Raw genomic sequence first — 22,695 nt, 5'->3', positions numbered from 1 at the left:
TATGCCTATATATATATATATATATATATATATATATATATATATATATATATATATATATATATATATACCGATATATATATATATATATACCGATATATCATAGCATATTACTTAATACGATATATATACCGAGCTCCAAACGATGATACTATATGAAATTATGAACCTGGTATAAAAGTAAGTTTTGCTATAAGATAGATATGAATCTTAATACGAGGCTGTGTAATGCCTCATTGAACTGTTACATATTATTTTGAAGTTTTTACATAGTTATTCTTTTGAGTTTCTAACATAGCACATTTGCTATGCCCTTCCAAATGTCAAACATTCATTCAAAAAGCTCAGCTTAGCCACTATCAATCATGGTTATCAATTTCTAACTTGAATTAGAAAATATTCTAAAATTTTCATTACCATAAAAAAAATTTAATGTCTATTAGAATCAAAGATTTAACAGATATTAAATATAATGGAATAGGAAATCATCTATAATGGAATATTTGTAAGGTTTTTGGTTTGACAGTGACATACATGTATATCCCAAAAGGATAAATTCGAAAACATATAATATATTTATTTATTTATTTATGGTCTCCATGTCGACCACGGCAAGTTAGGTGACTAAGAGACAAGTCACATGGTGACATGGCCATTGGGTTCATTGGATGGGGACGACAAAAGTGTCGGTGTGCGAGAAGCAATGGGTTCGTTAAATTAGCATTAGATGCGACTCCTTCCGCATCTAATTTAGATCCGACAAGTTTAACACATGTTGAATTGAGGTGATGATACTTGCGTGTTGACCATGGATTTGTGCCATTTATTGTACATGTGGCATCATAGAATATATATATATATATATATATATATATATATATATATATATATATATATATATATATATATATATATATATCGACGAAAGAAATTTAAACAGAAGTACTGCATAATTTTTGGAAAATGTTTCATATTCTATACATTTTTAATTTTCTCGCGTTGACTTAAAATCCCCCTTTCCTCTTTGTGTTGCACTAATATACTAAAAAAAAAAAGTAAGAAGGATCTCATGTAGAAAGAAAAAAGAATAAGCGAAGATGACAGAGATTTGATTAGAGGATTTTTGACGTGATTTGTTAAACTCTTTACCGATTAATTTAATTAATATTTTTTTAAAAATATATCGGATGAGATTATGAATCCTCATAAATGAGTTTGGTATATTGTTTAAGATATAAAATATATTGAATGAGATTTTAAGCCTTCAACCTTTATCAATAATATATATACATGAATACCAATATTTATCTATAAGAAAATTTTTGAGTTTTCTTTTTGCACTTAATATTCATTAAAGATTTGGGTCTTTCTATTGGTTTTCACAAGAGGTGGAAAGGACTTTAATCGCAAAAGAAAAACACATGACATGAGTCTTTTCAAGAAAATAATAATAATGGCCCAAAAATAAGACATTTCTTCCATACCTTTCAAGAACAAATACAAATGAATATTAATATTCGTAAAAGAAAACTCGGGCAGTTTTATAAAATAACCACCCAACCAATTATTTTCTTGCTTATATTAGTCTTGACGTGCGCGAAAACTAAACCATTTAACATGAACTTTTTTAAGGAAAAACATTTTTGCACCAAAAATGTGTGACATTTCTTTAATAGCTGTTAATTAAACACGATTGAATACTAATATTAATAAAAAAATGCTGAAATTTTGGTAATTTTTCGAAAAGACTCTCAGCTTGAGGTTTTTTCCCTCTTCGGTTCCCTAAATTAGTTTCGAATATTATTATTTATACCTCGTTTTAATTATTTACAATCCCATGAATCTTGAATATTTTTAAGTTATCCTTTTATAAATAGATACATATTCTCAATTTATAATTTAATTTTAATAAGATTTTTTTACTCTTTACCTATAACCCTTTTTTTTTCACTTCTCATCTTTTCCTTCTCTTCTTTCATCGAGAGTGACGAGTAGTGAAGAGAATTTGCAAGGTGTGCAGACGAGCAAGGTGCAACGGGGATAAATTGGCGACGTTGATTAGTGATAGAAAGTATTAAAAAGTAAGTTGTAGGTGATCCTCGATGATACCAAGCAACGATGAACGATAAGAAGAGTCATCGATAGTAAAATACGCAGGAGGAGAGAGTGATAGGGTACATAGAGAGCAAAGATCGACGACTATGAAATATAAAGTAGGCTATGGGGTAAGATGGGTGATGAGGACTATGAATTATAAAGTATTAATTAATTATCATTTTTAAAAATAATTAATTAAAGATAGAGAAAATAAAAAGAGATAAAAGCATATTTAGACGGATGATAAATAGTAAATTATTAATTAATTAAATAATTAAAGGGTTATGAATCGTTAGGGAGAGATGTGAGAGGACCTGAAATGAAGAAAGAACATATGACATGGATCAATATGATAAATTGCCAGAAAGATTTCTTTTACGCCAACCATCCGATCAAACTTACCGGCAAGATCGCGTGTTCGTCAACCGTTGGATGCGGCCGGTGTACTCCAATGGCAGGATTCCGTTTGTTTGGCTTCACCGATTAAGGGATCCTGTAACCAATTTCCCGCAATTAGCTCGCCATTTTTAAGGCCGGTGGCGAAGGCGAGTAACATTTGGCGACGCGACTTAGAGCGCAACACGACACTCGCTCGCTGTCTCGCTCCCGCCCTCTGCTCCTCCCAATCCCCAGAAGCGGAGGGAGAGAGGCGCAGATCTTGTGTTCCTTCTGCATCTCCCTTCAGATCCGGGTTCCCACTCCTGGGATCTATCCTCTGATCCGGCTGGGCGTCGGATTCGTCGCGGTTCTTGGGTGATGATGAGGTGAGTTCTTGCGTTGCGAAAAGATTTGAGATTTTGGGTCTCTTTTCTAGGGGGGTTTTGATGTTTGTTTCCATGGGGGAAAGGTGTGGTTTTTAGATCGAGGAAGTGAGAGGGGATTTCGATTGGATTGGAGATGGGCGAGGGCGCGGGGTTCCAGCTGGGGACCGTCGGAGCGCTGAGCCTGTCGGTGGTCTCGTCGGTGTCGATCGTGATCTGTAACAAGGCGTTGATGAGCTCCCTTGGCTTCATATTTGGTATGAGATCTGATGATCTATATTTCGCTTTTCTGGTTTCTGCTGATTTTTCTAATGCTTCGGGTATATCGATATATAGCTTGTATAACTCGTTTAGGTAATACTCGCCGTGGTGTGGATCTCGATGATTTCGTCTTTACTTTGTTCCGTGGCATAAGCCATTCAGAAAAGAAATTCATCGGCTGATGGTTGATCATGCTTGTTTCATGCTGCATCACGATTAACGTTCACCCAGCAGAAAAATAAGCTTCTAGATGTCTTTTACATGGTTAAATTGGGAGCTGGTTGTGCAGCTGCGTGTGGTTGTTAGCAAAGGTTTCGAAATGGTCATTTGCTGAACAAGTCGTGTACACCTGCAATCTCTTGGGAGTGTATAAATGCTTATAATATGACAAAACAAAGAATAGAATCTTAAAGGAACTTTTCTTTTGAATACTGATATTGATCTGAAGATGAAACAAACAACACTTTGCTGTCAAGCAATGGAGTACTGTAGGAATGATGTTTGTTTGACAATATTCATAACTAAGACTTGAAAGCGAGATGTGTAGCACTGTAGAAGCATCGGTGGAGCATAAAACTGAGTGGCTTGATTAGTGTAATATACAAATCAAGTATGAAAAGTTATATGCAAGAGCCCTTGTATAGTAGCACTTGCAAGGAACATTGCAATTTTCAAATAAAATTCCAGGCTTCATTGATCTCCATTTTTTCCTGAACAATTAATGTCATAACCATTTTAGCCTGAAAAAGAAGAAAAAATTACAAGTCAAATTCTTTAAGGTCATCTCTTACTAGAAATATTTTCTTGTAATCTGATATCCCACAAATATTTGTCCACATAATTTATTATTTTAGCCTGAAAATGAAGAAAACATTTCACGTTTGCAAGTTAAATTCCTTAAGGTTATCTCTTACTAGAAATATTTTCTTGAAATCTGATATCTCACAAAGACTTGTCCACATAATTTATTATGTATTGCAAATATAATATGATCTGAATTTTGTTTTGATCCGTAGATGACTGCTACTGTCTGATGATTGACTGCTTATTAGATATTGCTAATAAATATGAATGTTTATAATGTTTTCTGTTATTCTCAGCCACTACTTTGACAAGCTGGCATCTATTGGTTACCTTCTGCTCTCTTCATGTGGCATTATTGATGAAACTGTTTGAGCACAAACCTTTTGATCGAAAGGCCGTGTTGGGTTTTGGAGTACTCAATGGAATCTCCATAGGGCTATTAAATTTAAGCCTGGGTTTCAACTCTGTTGGGTTTTATCAGGTACATACACATTCTTCTAGTAGTGGATGGATGGTTGTCTTTGAAGCTTGTTGATTTTCCTGCATTAGTATTTAGAGATTATGGTGAATTTGAATGCATGACACTAAAAAACTACAAGTGTACTACTTCTGGATGTATTTTGCCATCAATCTTGGTCATTCTGACTCCATTTAATATTTGGAGTTGGACAATCATGTATGTGTCACTGGTCTCCTGGTAGTTCTAACTGTAGGTTTAATGTTTATCTTTAAGTTCAGCCATCATGGAAGCGCTACAGTACTTCTTCGTGGCATTATTTATATCTCTCTTCCCCATAGTTCCTTTTTTTTACTAGTTCTGATTCGTGTACCTTCCTGGCATACTTCCTATCCAGATGACGAAGCTAGCAATCATTCCTTGTACCGTCTTCCTGGAGACTGTCTTTTTGGCGAAGAAGTTCAGGTATGAATACATTGTATTTTGCAATTTTTTATATACTGTATTTAAGCAATTTTAGTAGTTCTAGATGAAAATAATTGCGAAACCCATTGTTATGCTTAGTGGTAGAGTTATTGGTCCAATGACAAAGGCACTTTAAATAAAAAATACTGCTATATTATTGTTTGAAAGGAGACATCCAGTGCATCAGTCTCCACCAATGTGGGTACTGGAGGTTCACCTACGAGAAGGTATTATGTGGCTTGAACCTTTGTCATCAAGGAGTAACTTTGCTGTTGTACCAAGGATTACTCTCTACCAATGTATTGTTATATATTTCACTATATTCATTTTAATAGCTGTAATCTGTAAAACAATTACAATAACTGTAATGATTTTAATTTTAAATTTGTGCATAATATCATTTATTTTTTTAAGGTGCAAATCCTACCTAAGTTGAGTCAGAAGACTCAGAACAATGTGAATTCCACTTCACTTACTTGAACCTTAAACCGTCACAATGGGACCATCTTGAAGTTCTAGGAGGGAACACTTCAGCAAAAGTGGATTCACGGTGGCAATATACATCTTTGATCCAGAACAATTTGATATACATCATGGGGTCGTCCATTTCATAAATGGTATCGTTACTACTTGATGCTTAAAAAATCTGGAAATTGGGACTATGACCAACCAAACTCTACTTAACTCCCTGACATCATGTCTTCACCTTGGAAACAAGCCAGAATCTCGGTGCTGACAATTGTGCTGATTGCCTAGAAGAAGTTTCAAGTAACTTGGTCCACATTTACATTCAAAAGGTTCATAAATACATTAGGGACTCTAAAGATTGCTTTGATGATTGCTTTTAAATATTCACCTAAAGCAACATTTGCATGTCCATGTTCCATCTGCAAAAGACTAGTATGCCACTTCAATGCTATAAAGCATAAAGATCACCAAGTGACAGCCACAGTCTGACAATCATGACTCATTAATCCAACCAGTTTTGTTTATTGATGATTATGGTATCTGCATTCTATTTGTCCATATGGTGCAGTATTCATATACAAGTCTAGAAATCTCATTTGTTAATCTTTCAAAGTTCAAATATATATTTTTGTTCTACAGTTATTTACCAGGCCAGTGAGATTTTTTTGTTTGCTTAGACATGTAGAAATTGAACTCGACTCTTGTTTGTATTTATTCTAAATCAATTTTTTTATCTAACTGATACTTTATACTTGTGTTGCAGTCGGAGTATTCAGTTCTCACTTTCCATCCTTCTTTTGGGTGTTGGAATTGCAACCGTGACAGATTTGCAGCTTAATTTGCTGGGATCTGTATTGTCTCTTCTAGCAATAGTTACGACTTGTGTTGCACAAATTGTATCCTTATATAACAAATTTCTATTATTTATTGCATTTCATCAATCATTTGTGACACTCAACTACTGAAGTTCTGGCAATAAGCATCAAGAACTTAACTTTTGCATGTACCACTGTGCTGTTTAGATGCTAGCATGATACCATAACAGCATGATAATTCTATGTAACTGTTGACCGAGGGTAACTTGTTCCTAACTGTATTTACCGAATGAGTCATGCTTTTGATTCTTGCTTTAGTCCTTAACCAGTGGTATGCAGATGACAAACACTATACAAAAGAAGTTTAAGGTCTCCTCAACCCAACTTTTATATCAGTCTGCCCCTTATCAAGCTTTAACCCTGTTCGTTTCTGGTCCATTTCTTGATGGGCTTCTAACAAACCAGAATGTGTTTGCATTCAATTACACTCCTCAAGTTCTTGTAAGTAGTTTCTTTTAAATTTCCTTTTTGAGTTATGCAGATCTCATCTTATACTTGAATTTTATTTTGTAGGTTTTCATTGTGCTTTCATGCCTAATATCAGTCTCGGTCAACTTCAGCACATTTCTTGTGATTGGGAAGACGTCGCCTGTGACATATCAAGTTTTGGGTCATCTCAAAACTTGCCTGGTTCTGACTTTTGGTTATGTCTTACTTCATGATCCATTTAGTTGGAGGAATATCTTTGGGATCTCAGTTGCAATCGTTGGTATGGTTTTGTATTCTTATATCTGCACAATTGAGGGCCAGCAGAAAGCTCGTGAAGCATCTTCTCAGATGTTGCAGGTATGGCTATGGTTTTTTCAATATTATAATTATCAGAATCTAGCCAGCACTTCATGGCATTCTCTCCTGCTCTTTGCTCCTGACATCCAATGATTAGAGGAGAATGGAGCCTCTTGGGTTACTGAAATGTTAAAAGAGAATCAAGGCCTTATTCTTCCTTGTTTAAGTGACTGATAGAGTCACTCCATCTTTATTAGTATTGCATGCTACCTCATTTCTGAAAAAATCACAATCAATCGATATGAAGTAAAATGTGGAAGCATCAGGTTTGAGTGTGTTGATTGATAATCTCATTCAGAATAGTAAGTGTCAACTATTCCAGGCATCATATGTTACATTTGCACTTAAATTCTTGCTATAGGATATTCCAAATATTGGCAATTCATAGTACATAGGATCATGGCCAATATATATATGTCTGGAAGCAAGAATTAGAACAAATGGTTTGAATGGTCTAGAACAACTTTATAGCATTCAACAACCTGGTTATTTGAGTAAATCATGGCTAACACAAGGAGCTACATAGTGGATGCTATTGGTAGTCATTTGTAAAGCAAATCTATCATGTGCTTTTCGGTCTTCATTCCATCATATTTGTCTTAAGCTATACAGTAGTTGCTATTATTTTTGCAAGGATTTAAGTACCGGTCTAATGCCTGCTCTGGTAAATCTATTGGACGAATACAATACTGATATATTAGATGGTCTACTACCATGTATCGCCCGATGTCATTGAATAAAATTAAAACAAAAAAGATGAACAACGTACATAGCAGTATCAAACTGTATGTTTTGACGCTGGTTTTTGGTCAACCATTATGTAAGAGTTGATACATACTGACTGGTTCACCCTTTTTATAAAACCTTTATTATTTGTAATGTAAACCTGCTAGCTGGGCTCGTCTCAATCTCTGTGCCTATGGTTTGAAGGTTAACATTAGTGTCAGTGACTTAACATCAGTCTTTGGACACATCAATGAATATTTAAAACCCATCTTTTCGTTAGCAAAGAGGCCAAAATTTAATTTCTGTGCTTATATTGTGTTAGATGCCACTGCTAAGTGATGCTGCTGTTTTACCTTGTGATTACTGATAAACTAACTAGTAAATGAAATGCTTCATCCGGAGATGGTGTTTTCTGAGGGTTTGATTTACATGTCTTTACTACTCTCTTGGACCTCATTAACTCAGTCACTTCGTGCACTGTTTTCTTCATGATGCTTTAATTAGACAAATAGTGTCAATTTCATTGACAATAACGATTTGATCATTGCGATTCTCAATGTGATCCGAATGGAATTTCCCAAATGTGTTACTCTAAGCTCTTGAAAAAAACACGATTCTATCTGAAGATTGATGACTTCCACATGTGCTAATCAACTCTTTTGAGCTCGTTGTAGGTGAAAGACAATGACTCTGACCCTTTGATGAGAGCTGAGAGTGGAGCTGGCATAGATGCTGATGGTGCTGCTCCAACAGCAACAGTATGGAGCTCAAACAAAGATTTGCGTGCTTGAAATCTGCTCCAATCTACACCATCACACATGCAGACCCAAAGTTATCTGAATGTCATGATGTTGGAAGAGAAGACCCCCTTATCTTTCCTAAATCACAGTAAAAGCTTTGCATAATCAGTTCGTAAGGCAATTTATATTTGCATACGTTCTCGTGTGCATTTTTATTTAGATTCTTGCAATCTTTCAGTGAAGCGCATCAAATTCTTCTTCATAAGGTGCCATCCGCAATTTGTATCTCAAAAACTCTATGATTACACCATGGAAATGAAGTGAGAATCTTGAATTCCTTGTTCTTGTTTGCCTATCGGGTGTAATAATTTGGTAGATTCCGTGAGTTAAATCGATTTCGGTTTCATCTGCAAGTGAGACTTTTGTGCCTCTGTGCAATTTCTTCATCCACAGAATGCGACTTCTCACTACCAAGCGGACACGCTTTTGGGACACGCCCAATTTGTCAGATCGTCAGAACTCTTCCAGTGCAGTGAATCAAACCATGCCTTGGAATTCATTCTTGGGGAAATCTGTCATTGACCACTGTTTTATGCTCGACTTTGCAATGCAATACCATAAAATCATTTAAATATATTATCTTCGATCCCATCTAAAGCCAACTTTTTTGTTGTGCAAAATAAATCGACAATCCCATCTATAACAAACTTTAGTTATACAAAATAAATCGACAATCCCATCTACAACAAACTTTTGTTTTTTATGAAATGATATTTAAAAATAAAAAATATTATCCGAGCAAAATGGTCGGATTTGGTTGGGTTTTCTTCGATCCGCTGCAAACTGGTTTCCAAATTAAAGCGGGACGGCCCGGTCCGGTCCGGTCCGGTCCGACGAGCGTAGTGCCGTTGTTTTGGGATTGATGGTTGAGACGTTGCCCATAGTATTTTGCCGTATAATAGGAGCCAGGGTGACACCACCTCGGCTTAATCCCAAAGCTTGTGGGCGATCGGCCATGGCTCTCCGAACCCTCTTCTCCAAGAAAGCCTTCACAACAGCTTCTGGATTCCGTCCGATCGCCGCCGGAGATCGGTGTTTTCTTCGCCAGGCGCGGGGCCTCACGGTTGCTGCCCTCCCGGACCTAGCCTATGACTACGGCGCCCTCGAGCCCGCCATCAGTGGCGAGATCATGAGGCTCCACCACCAGAAGCATCACCAGGCGTACGTCACCAACTACAACAATGCCCTGGAGCAGCTCGAGACGGCTGTGGCCAAGGGGGACGCATCCGCGGTCGTCCGCCTGCAGAGCGCCATCAAGTTCAATGGTGGAGGTTCGTCTGTTACCATTTCCTCTTCTCCTTATCTCTGTGTTCCCTGGATCTGAGTTGGATTAGTGTTTATAGGCCGCCTGTAGACTCCATTAGACTGTTCTGATTGTTCTGTCAAGATTTCACTTATATTTTTATTTATCTATTTACGTATTTTATATATGTAATCCTACCGGGAGGACTGAGATCTTCAACCCATCACCTCAAAATCAAATGCATATGATCCAAATCACAGACCAACTCCGTCGAACATAATCTACAATTATCAAGACGTTTAGAATCCATGTGTCATATGGTTTGATTATAATTTGTAGTTGTCATCGTACTCTTACAAACAAACAGTGTAAAAAGCATTCACGAAAGTCTGATGTAGAACGATTTAATTTTTGATCGGAATGATTTGGCCTTGATCTAAATATTGTTAGATGAGTACATATAAAAAGTCAACCTATTCTGATACTTCTACGGTGTTGATTGAATCAAAATATACACTGTGCGGCTGGAACTGCTTATTTTCTTCATTTGATGCATATGTCAGATTACTTCCATTTTTATATTTCATTATAGCATTTCAAACATCAAATATTATGTTTAATGGCGCTGATCTATTATTAAGATCTTCCATGATTAATTTTGAGGCGACAAGACTGCAGCCCCAATTCTGTCAATGGGATTCCGGATCCTATGTGTGTGTGTATATATATGTTTGTATATATGCATGTATGTATACACACACATATATATATACTCATACATATACATGTATACACACATACTGATATAGATATATATATATATATATATACATATATACATACATACATACATACATACATACATATACATTTACATACATACATACATATACATTTACATATGTGTGTGTGTATATATATATATATATATATATATATATATATATATTTTATATGGAGCATGACAGATTGTCAAGATTTGGTAATCTTCATTACATCAGAGTTGATTAGACTTGAATCAACACTGATATACATCAGAGCTTTAGATAATATTGCCCTGAATCAACAGATTCATGGTTACATTTGTCAATAATCTGCTGGACAAGGCCATCTAGGTACCACTTGGAAAGTCATTGGAGTTGAAGACACTGGTTTTTTGTTGTGTTTTGATTTGAATTATTTCAACAATGTATTTTGATATTTTCTTTCAGGTCATATCAACCACTCGATCTTCTGGAAAAATCTCAAGCCTGTGAATGTAAGAGGAGCATCACCAGTTTTATTGCTTATGGAACATCTTGTTCTTTTATATTTATAATTCTGCAAATGTTATTATGGAAATGATCTTGCAGGAAGGTGGGGGTGAGCCTCCACACAGCACACTTGGTTGGGCAATCGATACAGACTTTTGTTCTTTGGAGGCTCTGGTGCAGAAAATGAATGCAGAAGGTGCTGCTTTGCAGGGATCTGGATGGGTGGTGAGTTTGTTTATTTTTTTATTTTTTTTATTTAGTCAACCAAATGATCCATTTCTTTTGATGTGTATCTGTTGGGTTGTTTCTTGTTCATTCTCTTTGACTTACTTTGGAACAGTGGTTAGCTCTGGATAAGGGAAGCAAGAAACTCTGTGTTGAAACCACTGCAAATCAGGTAAAATCTGTTCTGCAGAGTAACATACTTCTATCCCCCAAAACTTTAGGTTTTTTTATGGTTTGAGTTCCTTGTGCTTGTCATTACATTAAAGCCAGTCTAACTGAGCCAATTTTGTTCCTTGTTATTCATTTTTGGTTGGTTAAAAAAGAATGATTGAAGGATCATTGGAAGAATTTCCTTAATCATTGAACATTTGAACATAATCACTTTTATAAGGCTACTTCTCTACACATTGGTAACTTTTGCAATTGTATTTTAGTGCTATTATGGCCAAGGTATGCAATACCGAACCGTACCGGTGTTTCGAGGTTAGCTCGGTACGATACGGTATCGTATGCCGAGCGGTACACCTAATTTTAAATATTTCTTTCTCTTTACTGTAGCACGTTAGCAGTCCGCATACCAGTATACCGTCGGACCGGTACGTACCGCCTGTACCTGGCGGTACCATTCGAAATTGCATACCATGATCGTGGCACATTTGAAAAGCTTTTTCCTCCAAGTTTGTTAGTGTTTTGAAGGACATGAATTTTGCTCTTTTATTCGGTATATGATCTGGTCAGACAATTGAAGTCTATGAATCTGATATGATCGAAATGATCCATGTAGTAGAAGATTGTGGTTATAAACATAAGGACCTTGTGCCATGCAGATTTACATTGTTATGCTTTAGGAGCTTATTTTTATGTTTTCCATAATGCATGGCCTACTAGTTGTCTAAAATTGTTTTGCAGCTAGTAGTTGGATTGGCCAGTTTTAAGTATAAGTTCTGTGTCCATTTTGTGGTTCACTAAAATCTTTGGTTATGGGGGATTTACAACTTAAATATTTGGTCTAAGATGGCTTATTTAAGGTGTCTATTCCCACTTTACTAACTTTCTAAATCTGTTTGTTTGGGAAATATATATCACCAATTTTCTAAAATCATAGTAGATTTTGCCAACTATATTTGTCCAATAAAGAGCTCAAAATAAAAAAAAATCATCATTCAATAACTAACTAAATAAATACTGGTTACTTCAGGCTGATTTCCCTAAAATGGAACACATGATTAGAATAATAATTCTAGGCTATACAAAATATTGCTTTGACACAACTTACTTGATATAGCCGACTAAATTGTTGAGAGTTAAGATATATTTATATATCTCTTTTTGTAAAACTCACATTCTTTTATGTGGTCTGTTCCATTGAACTCTAAACACTACTGGCTACCACCTGAATACTGTGGCTAGATTGCTGATACCTGCCTGTAATTATATTGCCAACTTGAACCAAACACTTCTGATTCAGACATGTAACATGAGTTTCCATTTTGTTATCTGTCATTTATGATTGTTCAATGTGTTAAATAAAAATTTGCTGTAACTTTGCTTTTATTTTAATAACTTCCAGCCTCTGGTTCTTGTCTTTTATGCTTTAGTCTTTTATTTTTATTTTGTTTTGTGTATATGTCCAAAGACAATTGGCTAACTGTTTTTATTTACAGGATCCACTAGTGACCAAAGGTGCAAACTTGGTTCCTTTGCTGGGCATTGATGTGTGGGAACATGCATACTACCTGCAGGTACATACTGACCTCTACTGTTATATGTTGACCACCTGTTATTTTTAGGCTGCCAGGCATGCAGAAATAGGTCCATAGAGATGCAATCATTCTTTGGAAGCTTGCAAGATCCTGCATTAGTACGGAGAATCTGCATACATGCATTTATGAATGCTCTTGTTTCTGCATGTGTGATCTCGTGCATACTTGTGTCTTCATTAGCATGTGACTAGATTGTTTTTGTGCAGGAATCCAAAACGAAAGTTTCTAGAAAAGGATCTTATCAAATTTCACATCAACTTCTTTGACAAATTGATATGATCCTTTAAAACAACATAGCTCTCTATGTATCTTTTGTTATAACCTCATGAAATCAACTTCAAACTGGACTTAGAAGATAGTTGCCAATTGAGTTATCTAGCTTAAGCTCATGCAACAATGAACTTCAGTTACATATGAAGAAAATACTTATACAAATTGCAGATATTAAAATTCATGTAATGTAGTAGTACTTGTACTTTTTTTTTCTTGCAAAAAAACAGTTTGCTAAATATATTATATTCGTTTAATGTTTATATAATATTAAATTATGTAACTATCATTAAAATATGTCAAATACTTTATCTTTCTTCTTCTGTATAGCTGGTTAAGAAAAAAATGTCATTTTATTTTGTTATCTACGCAACGCATAAGTGAAAGAAAATAGTACTTGTTATTTCTTGTTGTAATTTGTCATCAGAAAGCAACTGTTAAGTTTTTTAACTCACTAGCTAGAAAGTTACTCTCATGATTTAAGTAACAAAAAGATGATCCAGTGCATAAGACTCTCACCAATAGCTTGATTTGTCATATTTTTCTATTATGGTCAAGAGCATGAAATGCTCTTTCACTGAAGTAAGAAGCTATAGTGAAGTAGTAGATACTAGAAGACTCATGTTATTACATTACACAGCAAAACTACCTTGCCCATTATGGAGTATAAGTTGCTCTGTCCATCATGAATTAGAAAGGAATATTTCCGCTCTTCAATCTTAGGCAAAGAAGTTTTCAACTAGCACCAGCTCACATGTAAACTCTTTCCTTTCTAGCCAAAGAGACAATTATGTCAATCTCGTGATCAGTTTTCCTGTTATTAATGCACCTGATCACCTGTGATGATGCAATCATTGGATTGTTGGAAGTTCATTTATGCAACATCAGTCTACTTGCCTGTTTTTGGAGCATTCCCAGTCTTTCTTTGATGCCTCACTGTTCTTGATGTTGATGTGTTTCTCCTAGGAATTGTTGTCATGACCTTTGTCTTCATGTGTATTATGTTTATATTTATCAACTTAATTTCTGCTTTGTGGCAGTACAAAAATGTGAGACCAGATTATCTGAAGAATATTTGGAAGGTTATAAATTGGAAATACGCAAGCGAAGTGTTCGATGAAGAGACTGCCTGATGTGCCCTTCTTGTTCCGCTGACGAGTTTTCCCGTATGCAAGTCTTGTGTGTGTTGTCACTGTTCTGCTGTATCAAATAAATGAGGGCTTGTCCCTGTACATTTCGTTGCCTTTCATTAATCTTTAGCACCTCCATGCAAATTACTTAAGACGTGTTTAGAATTAACCTTTTAGTTATCTGAAACAGGTTTGACCTCATATTTATCGATCGAGCCAAGAACTATTACCGGTCAACAATTAGTTTTTTTATATTTTTTTATGATATCAAATGATGCAGGTTTGACCACCCCCGTAACTATCAAGAACTATAATTGGTCAACTATTATTGAAGGCTTGCAATGTGTTTCATATAAGAAAAGGAATGAATCTGCCAGGGTGCAACCTGTTCTTTTGGGGCCCAAGGCATATGATCTTCATACAGGGACAGATGAAGCATTCACCTTCATCCTCTCCCCTCAGGTTCACACTCTTTTTAACTCCTGCAACTGGTTACTAGTGCTAGGAAGAGAAGAGAAGAGGAGGAAGATGTATCTGTGGACACCACATGTTTGTGGACCTCCAGGAACCAGAAGAACAACAAGGACTGATACTATGTTCTCAGTATTATTTGGCAGTTTTTGGTTTAGTTATGCTATCTTCTCAAACTCCATTTTGTCTTGCCCATTCATGGCCTCTTTCCTGTACACTGTGGACCTCATTCTGTCTGCAACCTCAACCAAGTTTGGATCTAATAAGTGTGCTTGAACAAGCATCTCATATTAACTCACTTGGTAGTATAATAACTGGACTTGCAGCATCCAATTCTTCACTTGTCGTTGAGAGTTGATTGCTAATATCTTGATCATCTACACTTACAACTCCATATCTTTGCATCTTCTGCAGCTAGGAAGAACTCAGTGAGAGAAATGAGGACTACTACATTCTGGATCATCCACACGAGCCACCAAATACTGTATGAGATAAGAGAGCTTCGAGTTCGTTCTTCGTCTTTGGTATTTATTACGTGGTCCTTCATGCTGCATCCCTTGATGTCCCTACCGGAGAAGAATCCACGATTCGGACGGTAGATGATCATCGATTTCAGTTTTGTGGCAATTATAAGGCTCTCTAATGTTCATGTTCTGTAATGTTGCAAGGAACTGGAGACCTTCTTGCTTCCAACTTGCAATGAACTCAAGAACAGAGACAAGCTTGTGAATGAATTCAGAGTACCATTCAGTAAAGGGCAGTAATCCAGCATTGTTTATCTAAGCATATCAAGATTAACATATAAATTTTCAGTTAAACATGAAGCATAAATCTTTCAGGATTTTAACAGTTCCAACATGCTCAAGTTACTTATTCTGCTACTGGGAGACTTCCAGCCCGTAAACTATGTTCTGATTCCTAGCCTGTACAGTATGTGCTGCAAAGCAAAGAATTAAAAAGGAAGATATGAAATGCATGGGTGGTGCCTGGTGAATTCAGATTCGAGGGATCATTCTTCTCTGCTGTGAGTGCTGTCCATAAGAAACCTAAATTAATTGACCATTCTTTCCTCTTTCATGCGGCTCAAGGCTGACACCTTTTTGTTGTTTTGATCATCCTTGAAGGTATAAAGTCCACTGCCTGGTACGCAAGCATTCCATGGGCATAGCAGCTTTTGTTGCATTCATGCTTCCCTCTTGTGGTTTGCTTTGCTGAAAGCCTCTTTTTCTTGTTGTGGGACACAACAAGAAACTTTGAAACATACTATATGGACTGTAGCCTTGAAAGGTCTGAAAGAATCCATTTCCCATTGTAATATTTAGTTCTACTCTCTCCACCATGCCTTGAAAGGTCTAATCCATTTCATTAATCTATCAGTAGGTCGATGACGATAGGGGGTGTGATGGAATTGATGGAGAATTGAGTGTCTCAGCGAACTTGAAGAAACAACTTATGTATTCTATAAACATTCTTTATTCAACAATATAAGAAATATGCTTTGAAATTAAAAAAAAAAAAAAGAATTACTTCTTGTGTTGAGATATCATTGGTGGAATAGAGTTGAAAGAAGTTTGATCACATCGAAAGGTGGAGTGGTCAGTATTAGAAGAAATTTAACTACAACAGGGGTGACTCTTCCAAAGCTTTAGTTGAAGTTGTCCCACTGACAAACACAACATCTCTTCTTCATCCTTCCTACATGGCTTCTTATGCTTTAATTTGGATAAGGGGACACTTCCCACAGTCTTCAGTCTGATAGATTTGAGAGAGAGAGAGAGAGACAGAGAGAAAGAGAGAAGAGAGAGTATTGGATTTGCATGTAGGTGTCCAGAAACTTCTTGGACCACTGGATACATACAGAATGGGTGACCAACTTGTCCTCTTTGATCTTTTAGTTGTAATGATGTCCGGAACATGACTAATTCATTATTGATTGTGGCCACTCATTTTCAAACAACAAAAAAACTCCAAACAAATTTGTCTTTACTCCCTTGCACATATATATATATATATATATATATATATATATATATATATATATATATATATATATATATATATATATATATATATATATATACACCAAACTTAAGTTAGAAAATTAATGTGGTATGAGACTTATCAGTTCATTTACAATACATCATGAAACATGATGACTGGGTGAATTAATTCAATTATGTTGTTACAATATGATGATTGATGATTACAGGAATCATGATGTGCTTGTAAGATATTTCAACCAATCTCAGGAACAGAAGCATGCAATCAAAAAGGAGAGATTTATGTATACAAGAACAATTCCAACAAGTTTCAAAAAGAAACTACTGCACTATTGGAGTATAATCCAACCTTACAAATCCTCTCTTGCAACTCTTAATTGCAGCCACAGATATGTAGTCACATTCTTACTTCACCAAGAGCAAACCAGATATGCTCGAACACCTTGATGATGACTTCATGATACTCCTTGGAATTCAAGAACAGGTAGCAGGCCAGCAGCTCCTCCAAATCCTTGGGCTCGCGGATGTTGTTCTCCACGATCATCTCCATCATCGACTCCATGAAGTCCCTCATGGGGCTCGAGGATGACTTGATCACCACAAAGTTCTCGGATAGCAGTGCTCTCCGCCGCATTGATGCCTCGGATGCTGCGGCGTTGTGGTTCCTCCCAGCCTGCGCCTTCCTGCTTCCCACCCTTGGAGAGTTCTGCCGCACCTTGATTCCATGAACTCCCGACACCGATCTCCTTGCTGCAGCCCTGCGTGCTTCTTTCTCCACTGGCTTGGTCAGGATTGGTGCGAGCTTCAGCTCCGTTACAACCTCCAAGTCCTCATACTCCTTGAACATGGTGGAAGAGCTTGTGGTTACATGCTTACAAGGATCATCGTCATGACGGGCGCATGGCTTGAGAGGCCTTCTTCGGGTCTTCCGCTTCGGCGTCTTCGGCTCTCCTGGAGGGAAGCGGGTGTCTGAGGCCTTAATGTTGATGGGAGAGCGAGGGAGTTTTGGTGTTCTTCTTCTGCTTGGGATGTAGGAGGAGGCTCTGTTGGGGAGGCAGTCTTGCTGTGTCGCCGGAGGTAGTGTTGCAGCGGAAGCTGCGGTTGTTGCTGAAGACTGGCTTCTCTTCATGGAGCGATGAATGCTTTGGCTTCTGTTTCCTCTTCCCATATCTTTAAGCTTGTAGAACCAAGACTTTGACATCATATCAGACAGCCAAAACCTATACTTTCCCATCTATGACAACTGAAATCTTCACAAGGATGTCCTTCACGGAGATAACACACACAAATGACCTCAGAATCCTATCCTTCACTGTCAAGTAGTTGATGAACACATGAAGGAGTAGAACTAGTTCTATCAAACTATACCTCTCTCAAAGAAGGACCTTTGTCTCTGTGATGTGGAGGTCTTGTATGGTAATAGCTTTATGCATTGTTTTCTGGAGTTGAGGTTGATATAGATGGTAGTTGAGATTGGGATGTAAGGAAGACCAAAGGTTGGGGTTGCGTCCGTAGGTATATGGTGGGGTCAAACCCATGAGTAGATGGACGAAGAAAATGCCATCTATGGATTACAAGATCCAAAGAAATCAGTTCCTCATCTTTCATTTGTAGGATTCTAAGAATTTGAAATACCAGCAATGAAGATAATCATTGAGTGCTGGTAGACCACCAAAAGATTGCAGATGCTAAGTTTTCTTGCAGCCAACTGTATTACAGTTATTGTCAAAGGATTCCTGAATCAGAACAATAGATGTCATTTAGTGAGTGTTATGCATGCAAAATTTTCTGCAAATTATAAAGTTAGAATTCATGTATATCAGGAGTTTAAAAGCAAAAGAAATTGCCAAAGAAACAAAATTGGTTTCTTTTTCCTATTAGCAGAATGAGATCTACAGGAAACCAACCACATTAAAGGAGTGTTCCACATCTAAAGGAATATAGTTTCTATGGTGTGCATCAAATGAGTCTTGATGATAAGTTTAATTAAGGTGCCAAAGAGGCACCCTCATGTGCTTTCTTACCTGGAAAGTTGAAGAGATTATGCTATCATTAGGCCAGAGATTGGGACCTTTTCAAAATTTATACTCTCAGAGTTCTTCCTTTAGCTAGAGGAGAAGGTTGTCACAACATCAACCACAGGATCAAAGCAAACTGGTCTGTCATAAACAGCAGCTGGATATTAATGCTACCCATTTTTCCAGTTATTTCATGGAATAATGCTACCCATTTTTCTGCTGAAGAGAAAGAAGGAAAAGAAAAAAGAAAGGATATTAAATTTGGATGGAATTCATAGATTCCATGACTTTTGGCCATAACACAACATCAACCACAGGATCAAAGCAAACTGGTCTGTCATAAACAGCAGCTGGCTGCTCCTGCAACAACACAAAGATCACCAAACTTTTATTGGTCTGAATGACACAATGTTGAATTGAATTATTGATATGCTTGTAAACATGTGCAGGAGAGATGCATACTGTGGATTACATTCAGTAGAACAGTCACATGTATCATTAAAATTCTCTTTTAGTTCTAGATAAATTAGTGAGTTGATTTTAGAAGCACAAGTGCAGAAAGCCAACAGATGCATCTTTAACATATTAGCTTTGGATGTTGTTTCTCCACTACCTGTCAAGTTTATCATACAATATACCTCAAGAGGTAGGACTATCTTCAGATCAATCCCTCTACATTACCTCCTTAAAAGAGCCGAGTTTAAAAGTTGATATATACCTGCAAAATATACTCAGAGAGAGAGAGAGAGAGAGAGAGAGAGAGAGAGAGAGAGAGAGAGGGTCCAATGTCACTAATGAAAGAAGAGAGTGCTATGGAGGCTCCACTTGATCATTCTCCTGCTATCATAGCTTTAGGAGAACAGCTCTTTACAAGAGTGCAGACCTCTTCTCTGAGTTTTCCTTTCATTGAGAGCTCACCACTTTACAGCTCAGTGTGAGGATGTGATCTCAATTGCATCACTCTCAGTACTGCTCTCCATTGCATCCCTTCGTCTCTGAAACTAAAACCAAGCTGGTTGAAGCAGATCACATTTCATGTGAAGGGGGACCAGAACTGATGTCCACCTCAATGAAACTCACCTCTTGCCATGAATTGGAGCTCACTCTCCTATCATGATTTCAAGGCTGAGCTTGTGCCAAATTTTTATTATTATTTTAAGGAGAGATTGTACATCGATTCAACCCAAAATCTTAAGTTAATATTTCGGTCAACAGCCAATACATAGTACGACTAATTCATACTCTTCTTAATTCTATGACAAAAAAAAGAAAAAAAAAAAGCAATAGCTAAACTAGGGATTTAAATCGATCGTTCCTCGTAACCCGAAACCTAACTCAAAACATGTATGAATCGCCATCTCAAACCCATAAGTCTTGTTGATCTAACTTTATACAAATCCAATTCCTAACTCAAATTTGACTCGAAATATTTGGTTAGGATATGAGTCTTGACTCAACCCAATGACACTAGTTTCGGGTCGATCGAACTAAGATAGGACACGAAGGATGACTAGATTTTTTTTTTCCAATTTAATTATGTGACTATAAGCATATTATCTTACTTCTTGAGTATAAGATAAGATATTAGAGTAGGGTGAATTGAATGTCTTATAACAAGATATAGTTTCCCTTTCATTTCTCTACTTTATTATCCATCTAGTTTTCTTTTGGTGTAAATTTGAGGTTTGGTCCTTTATTCGATTGGACTATTACTTTTAATCGATCCCTCCATATTGATTTAGAATTTTTAGACAGGAGTGTAAATAGATTTGTGCTGTTATAGTACATAGAATACTTAGTTAGGTATGGGTAGATACATATCCCATCTCAAGGATTTTTCAACACCCAAAAAACATTTAGACTCTTAAGCAACCTTGTTTGTTTCCAATTTAATCTCTACCACCCTAACTTTGTGCCTCGTTTCTTCCATCAAAGGTTACAACAAAACACATTTTGTGCTTGAGAATGCCTTCAATTTAGGACCACAGTGCAAAATGAGGTCCTAATTCATTTGTCCATTGGCTTTAGGCCACCATGGGCACAACCGTTGGGTATGGACAAACACATGGTCACATCTCATTCATAAATGACTCCCAAAGATAATTTTGGATTTATTATATGTTGATGTACACCATATTACTATGTAATATATGCTTGCATAATATGTGCATGTGAACTTGCACTTCACATTTCATTATTTTTTTGAAAGAAATTTTCATTACATTAAATAACATCACGTCACGGAGATCACATTTTATTGTTGATGGTGGCATTATGATAGAGAAAAAGAGAGCAAAAGCATATCTTAGTTAGCCACCTAACTTGGAGAGTGTGTTGTACTTCAAATCATATCTTAATTTGATGGTGTGCATGTGAACAACGCATGAATAAAGATTAGACAACAACAAATCTATCTTTAAATGACATACTTTTTATGCTTTCATATGATCAAAAATGAACATGCCACAAATGTTATTATACAGCTTTCAATCTCCCTTCTACTGTGCTATTTGCATGTATAAGAAACCAACAAGAAGAGTGTATATGTTTGTGTGCATATATGCATGCAACAAAAACCCTAAGGAACACAAAGAGAAGAAGCCAGAGTTGTTCTTCCATTCAATTCTTGGTCTCATTGGATCCATCACTCGGACCAGAAGGCGGTGGCAAATCCCCTCTTGGAAGCTTGACGAAGAACATCTTCCCATACCTCTCCGTCTTCGTTGAGCCAACGGTGGTCATCTTCGCCATGTCGCACGGACGTCGGTTCGTCGGAGGACCGTAACCCGAAGGCGTTGCGGCGGCTGCGGACGGATGGAGGAAGACAAGCAGAAGAAGCAAGATGACAGTGATGGCTTTTCTCAGGAACACCATGGTAGAGGCCATGAAGAGTAAAGAGCAGTTCAAAGGAGAGAGATGAAGAGAGAAGTGTTGGGAGATCAGACTTTAAAGCTTTGGTTACCTCCGAGACTTTGAAGGAGGGGGGAGTGATTCATGTGTCCAAAGTCTGACTTGGGAACGTGCAAGTCAAAAGTGGAGTCAAACTCACAGCCATGTTTGAAGTTTTAGGTGGATCGGCTCTTTCTTCTCCTAACTTTGACATTTCAAGTGCATGACAAAGAGTCTGTTGATGCGTTGGAAGCACAAAAGTCAGAGGTTGCAAGGAAACAAGGGGATCAAACTAGGCCAAAAGTCAAAGTCAATGAAGGGGTAAGCGAGGAATCGAGGTGTTCTTAATTGAGTAGGCAAGTGGAACGACAAGCCTTTCATGACATTGTGATTGAGGTGATCACAAAGTCTAATGTCTTCTTAGACGACCAAGAAACTAAGGAGTGTTTGATGCGTTGGATTTGGTTGGTGAGGTGTGTAGTATTGGCATGGTAAGTAACGTAAGCTAAAATGGTGGTGTGTAAATGCTATTTCCATTGATCGATGGTTTGCTGATACAAAATGGACGGCATGTATTGATCGAGGGCATCATATATCATCAGTCTTCAAATCTTAAAATAGACAATATGAATCCTCTTCACCAAGAACACTACCTTTCTCATTTCTCTTCGTGTGGCCACCTCACGGGTCAACCCATGACTCATCGTCCTATCATGGACGGTTATCTCACGCCTAACACGTTTGTTAATAAATCATTCATTATTTTCATTTGCTTGTATAAATATTTAGTAACATGTTTTATATTATTTTTCTATGTTATTGCTTGAAAAATATAAGTATGAATAGATTCTAAAGTTGTAGGGGTAAAACTATATCAAAATAATCTATTTTTACACCTTAAAATATATACAGTGCAAAATATCAACTATTTTA

The 22,695-nt window shown here is 36.8% G+C and overlaps 3 protein-coding genes across 4 annotated transcripts; 2 read left to right on the top strand and 1 right to left on the bottom strand.

Annotated features, from left to right (window-relative positions):
• The first annotated feature begins 2,622 nt into the window (after positions 1-2,622).
• LOC135644820 (UDP-xylose transporter 3-like) lies at positions 2,623-8,777 on the top strand. 2 transcript variants are annotated; one of them, XM_065162741.1, is made up of 8 exons: positions 2,623-2,861; positions 2,958-3,115; positions 4,220-4,404; positions 4,778-4,845; positions 6,077-6,209; positions 6,468-6,629; positions 6,702-6,974; positions 8,375-8,777. In XM_065162741.1, exons 2-8 carry the CDS (start codon positions 2,995-2,997, stop codon positions 8,489-8,491), a joined length of 1,059 nt encoding a protein of 352 aa, XP_065018813.1. In that variant the 5' UTR covers positions 2,623-2,861; positions 2,958-2,994; the 3' UTR covers positions 8,492-8,777. The 2 variants fall into 2 exon arrangements, with proteins under 2 accessions (XP_065018813.1, XP_065018812.1); XM_065162740.1 differs by having other exon boundaries at positions 2,945-3,115.
• A 572-nt stretch (positions 8,778-9,349) lies between these two features.
• On the top strand, positions 9,350-14,585 carry LOC135644561 (superoxide dismutase [Mn], mitochondrial-like). Its single transcript, XM_065162245.1, has 6 exons — positions 9,350-9,771; positions 10,955-11,001; positions 11,096-11,221; positions 11,337-11,393; positions 12,886-12,963; positions 14,295-14,585. Exons 1-6 carry the CDS (start codon positions 9,363-9,365, stop codon positions 14,385-14,387), a joined length of 810 nt encoding a protein of 269 aa, XP_065018317.1. The 5' UTR covers positions 9,350-9,362; the 3' UTR covers positions 14,388-14,585.
• A 2,515-nt stretch (positions 14,586-17,100) lies between these two features.
• On the bottom strand, positions 17,101-18,333 carry LOC135644362 (transcription repressor OFP1-like). The gene has a single exon (XM_065161868.1). It carries the CDS (start codon positions 18,087-18,089, stop codon positions 17,253-17,255), a length of 837 nt encoding a protein of 278 aa, XP_065017940.1. The 5' UTR covers positions 18,090-18,333; the 3' UTR covers positions 17,101-17,252.
• Positions 18,334-22,695: the final 4,362 nt, after the last annotated feature.

This window comes from Musa acuminata, chromosome BXJ3-8 (genome assembly GCF_036884655.1).
Source record: "Musa acuminata AAA Group cultivar baxijiao chromosome BXJ3-8, Cavendish_Baxijiao_AAA, whole genome shotgun sequence".
NCBI lineage: Eukaryota > Viridiplantae > Streptophyta > Magnoliopsida > Zingiberales > Musaceae > Musa > Musa acuminata.
This window is presented reverse-complemented; position numbering and strand designations above follow the sequence as displayed.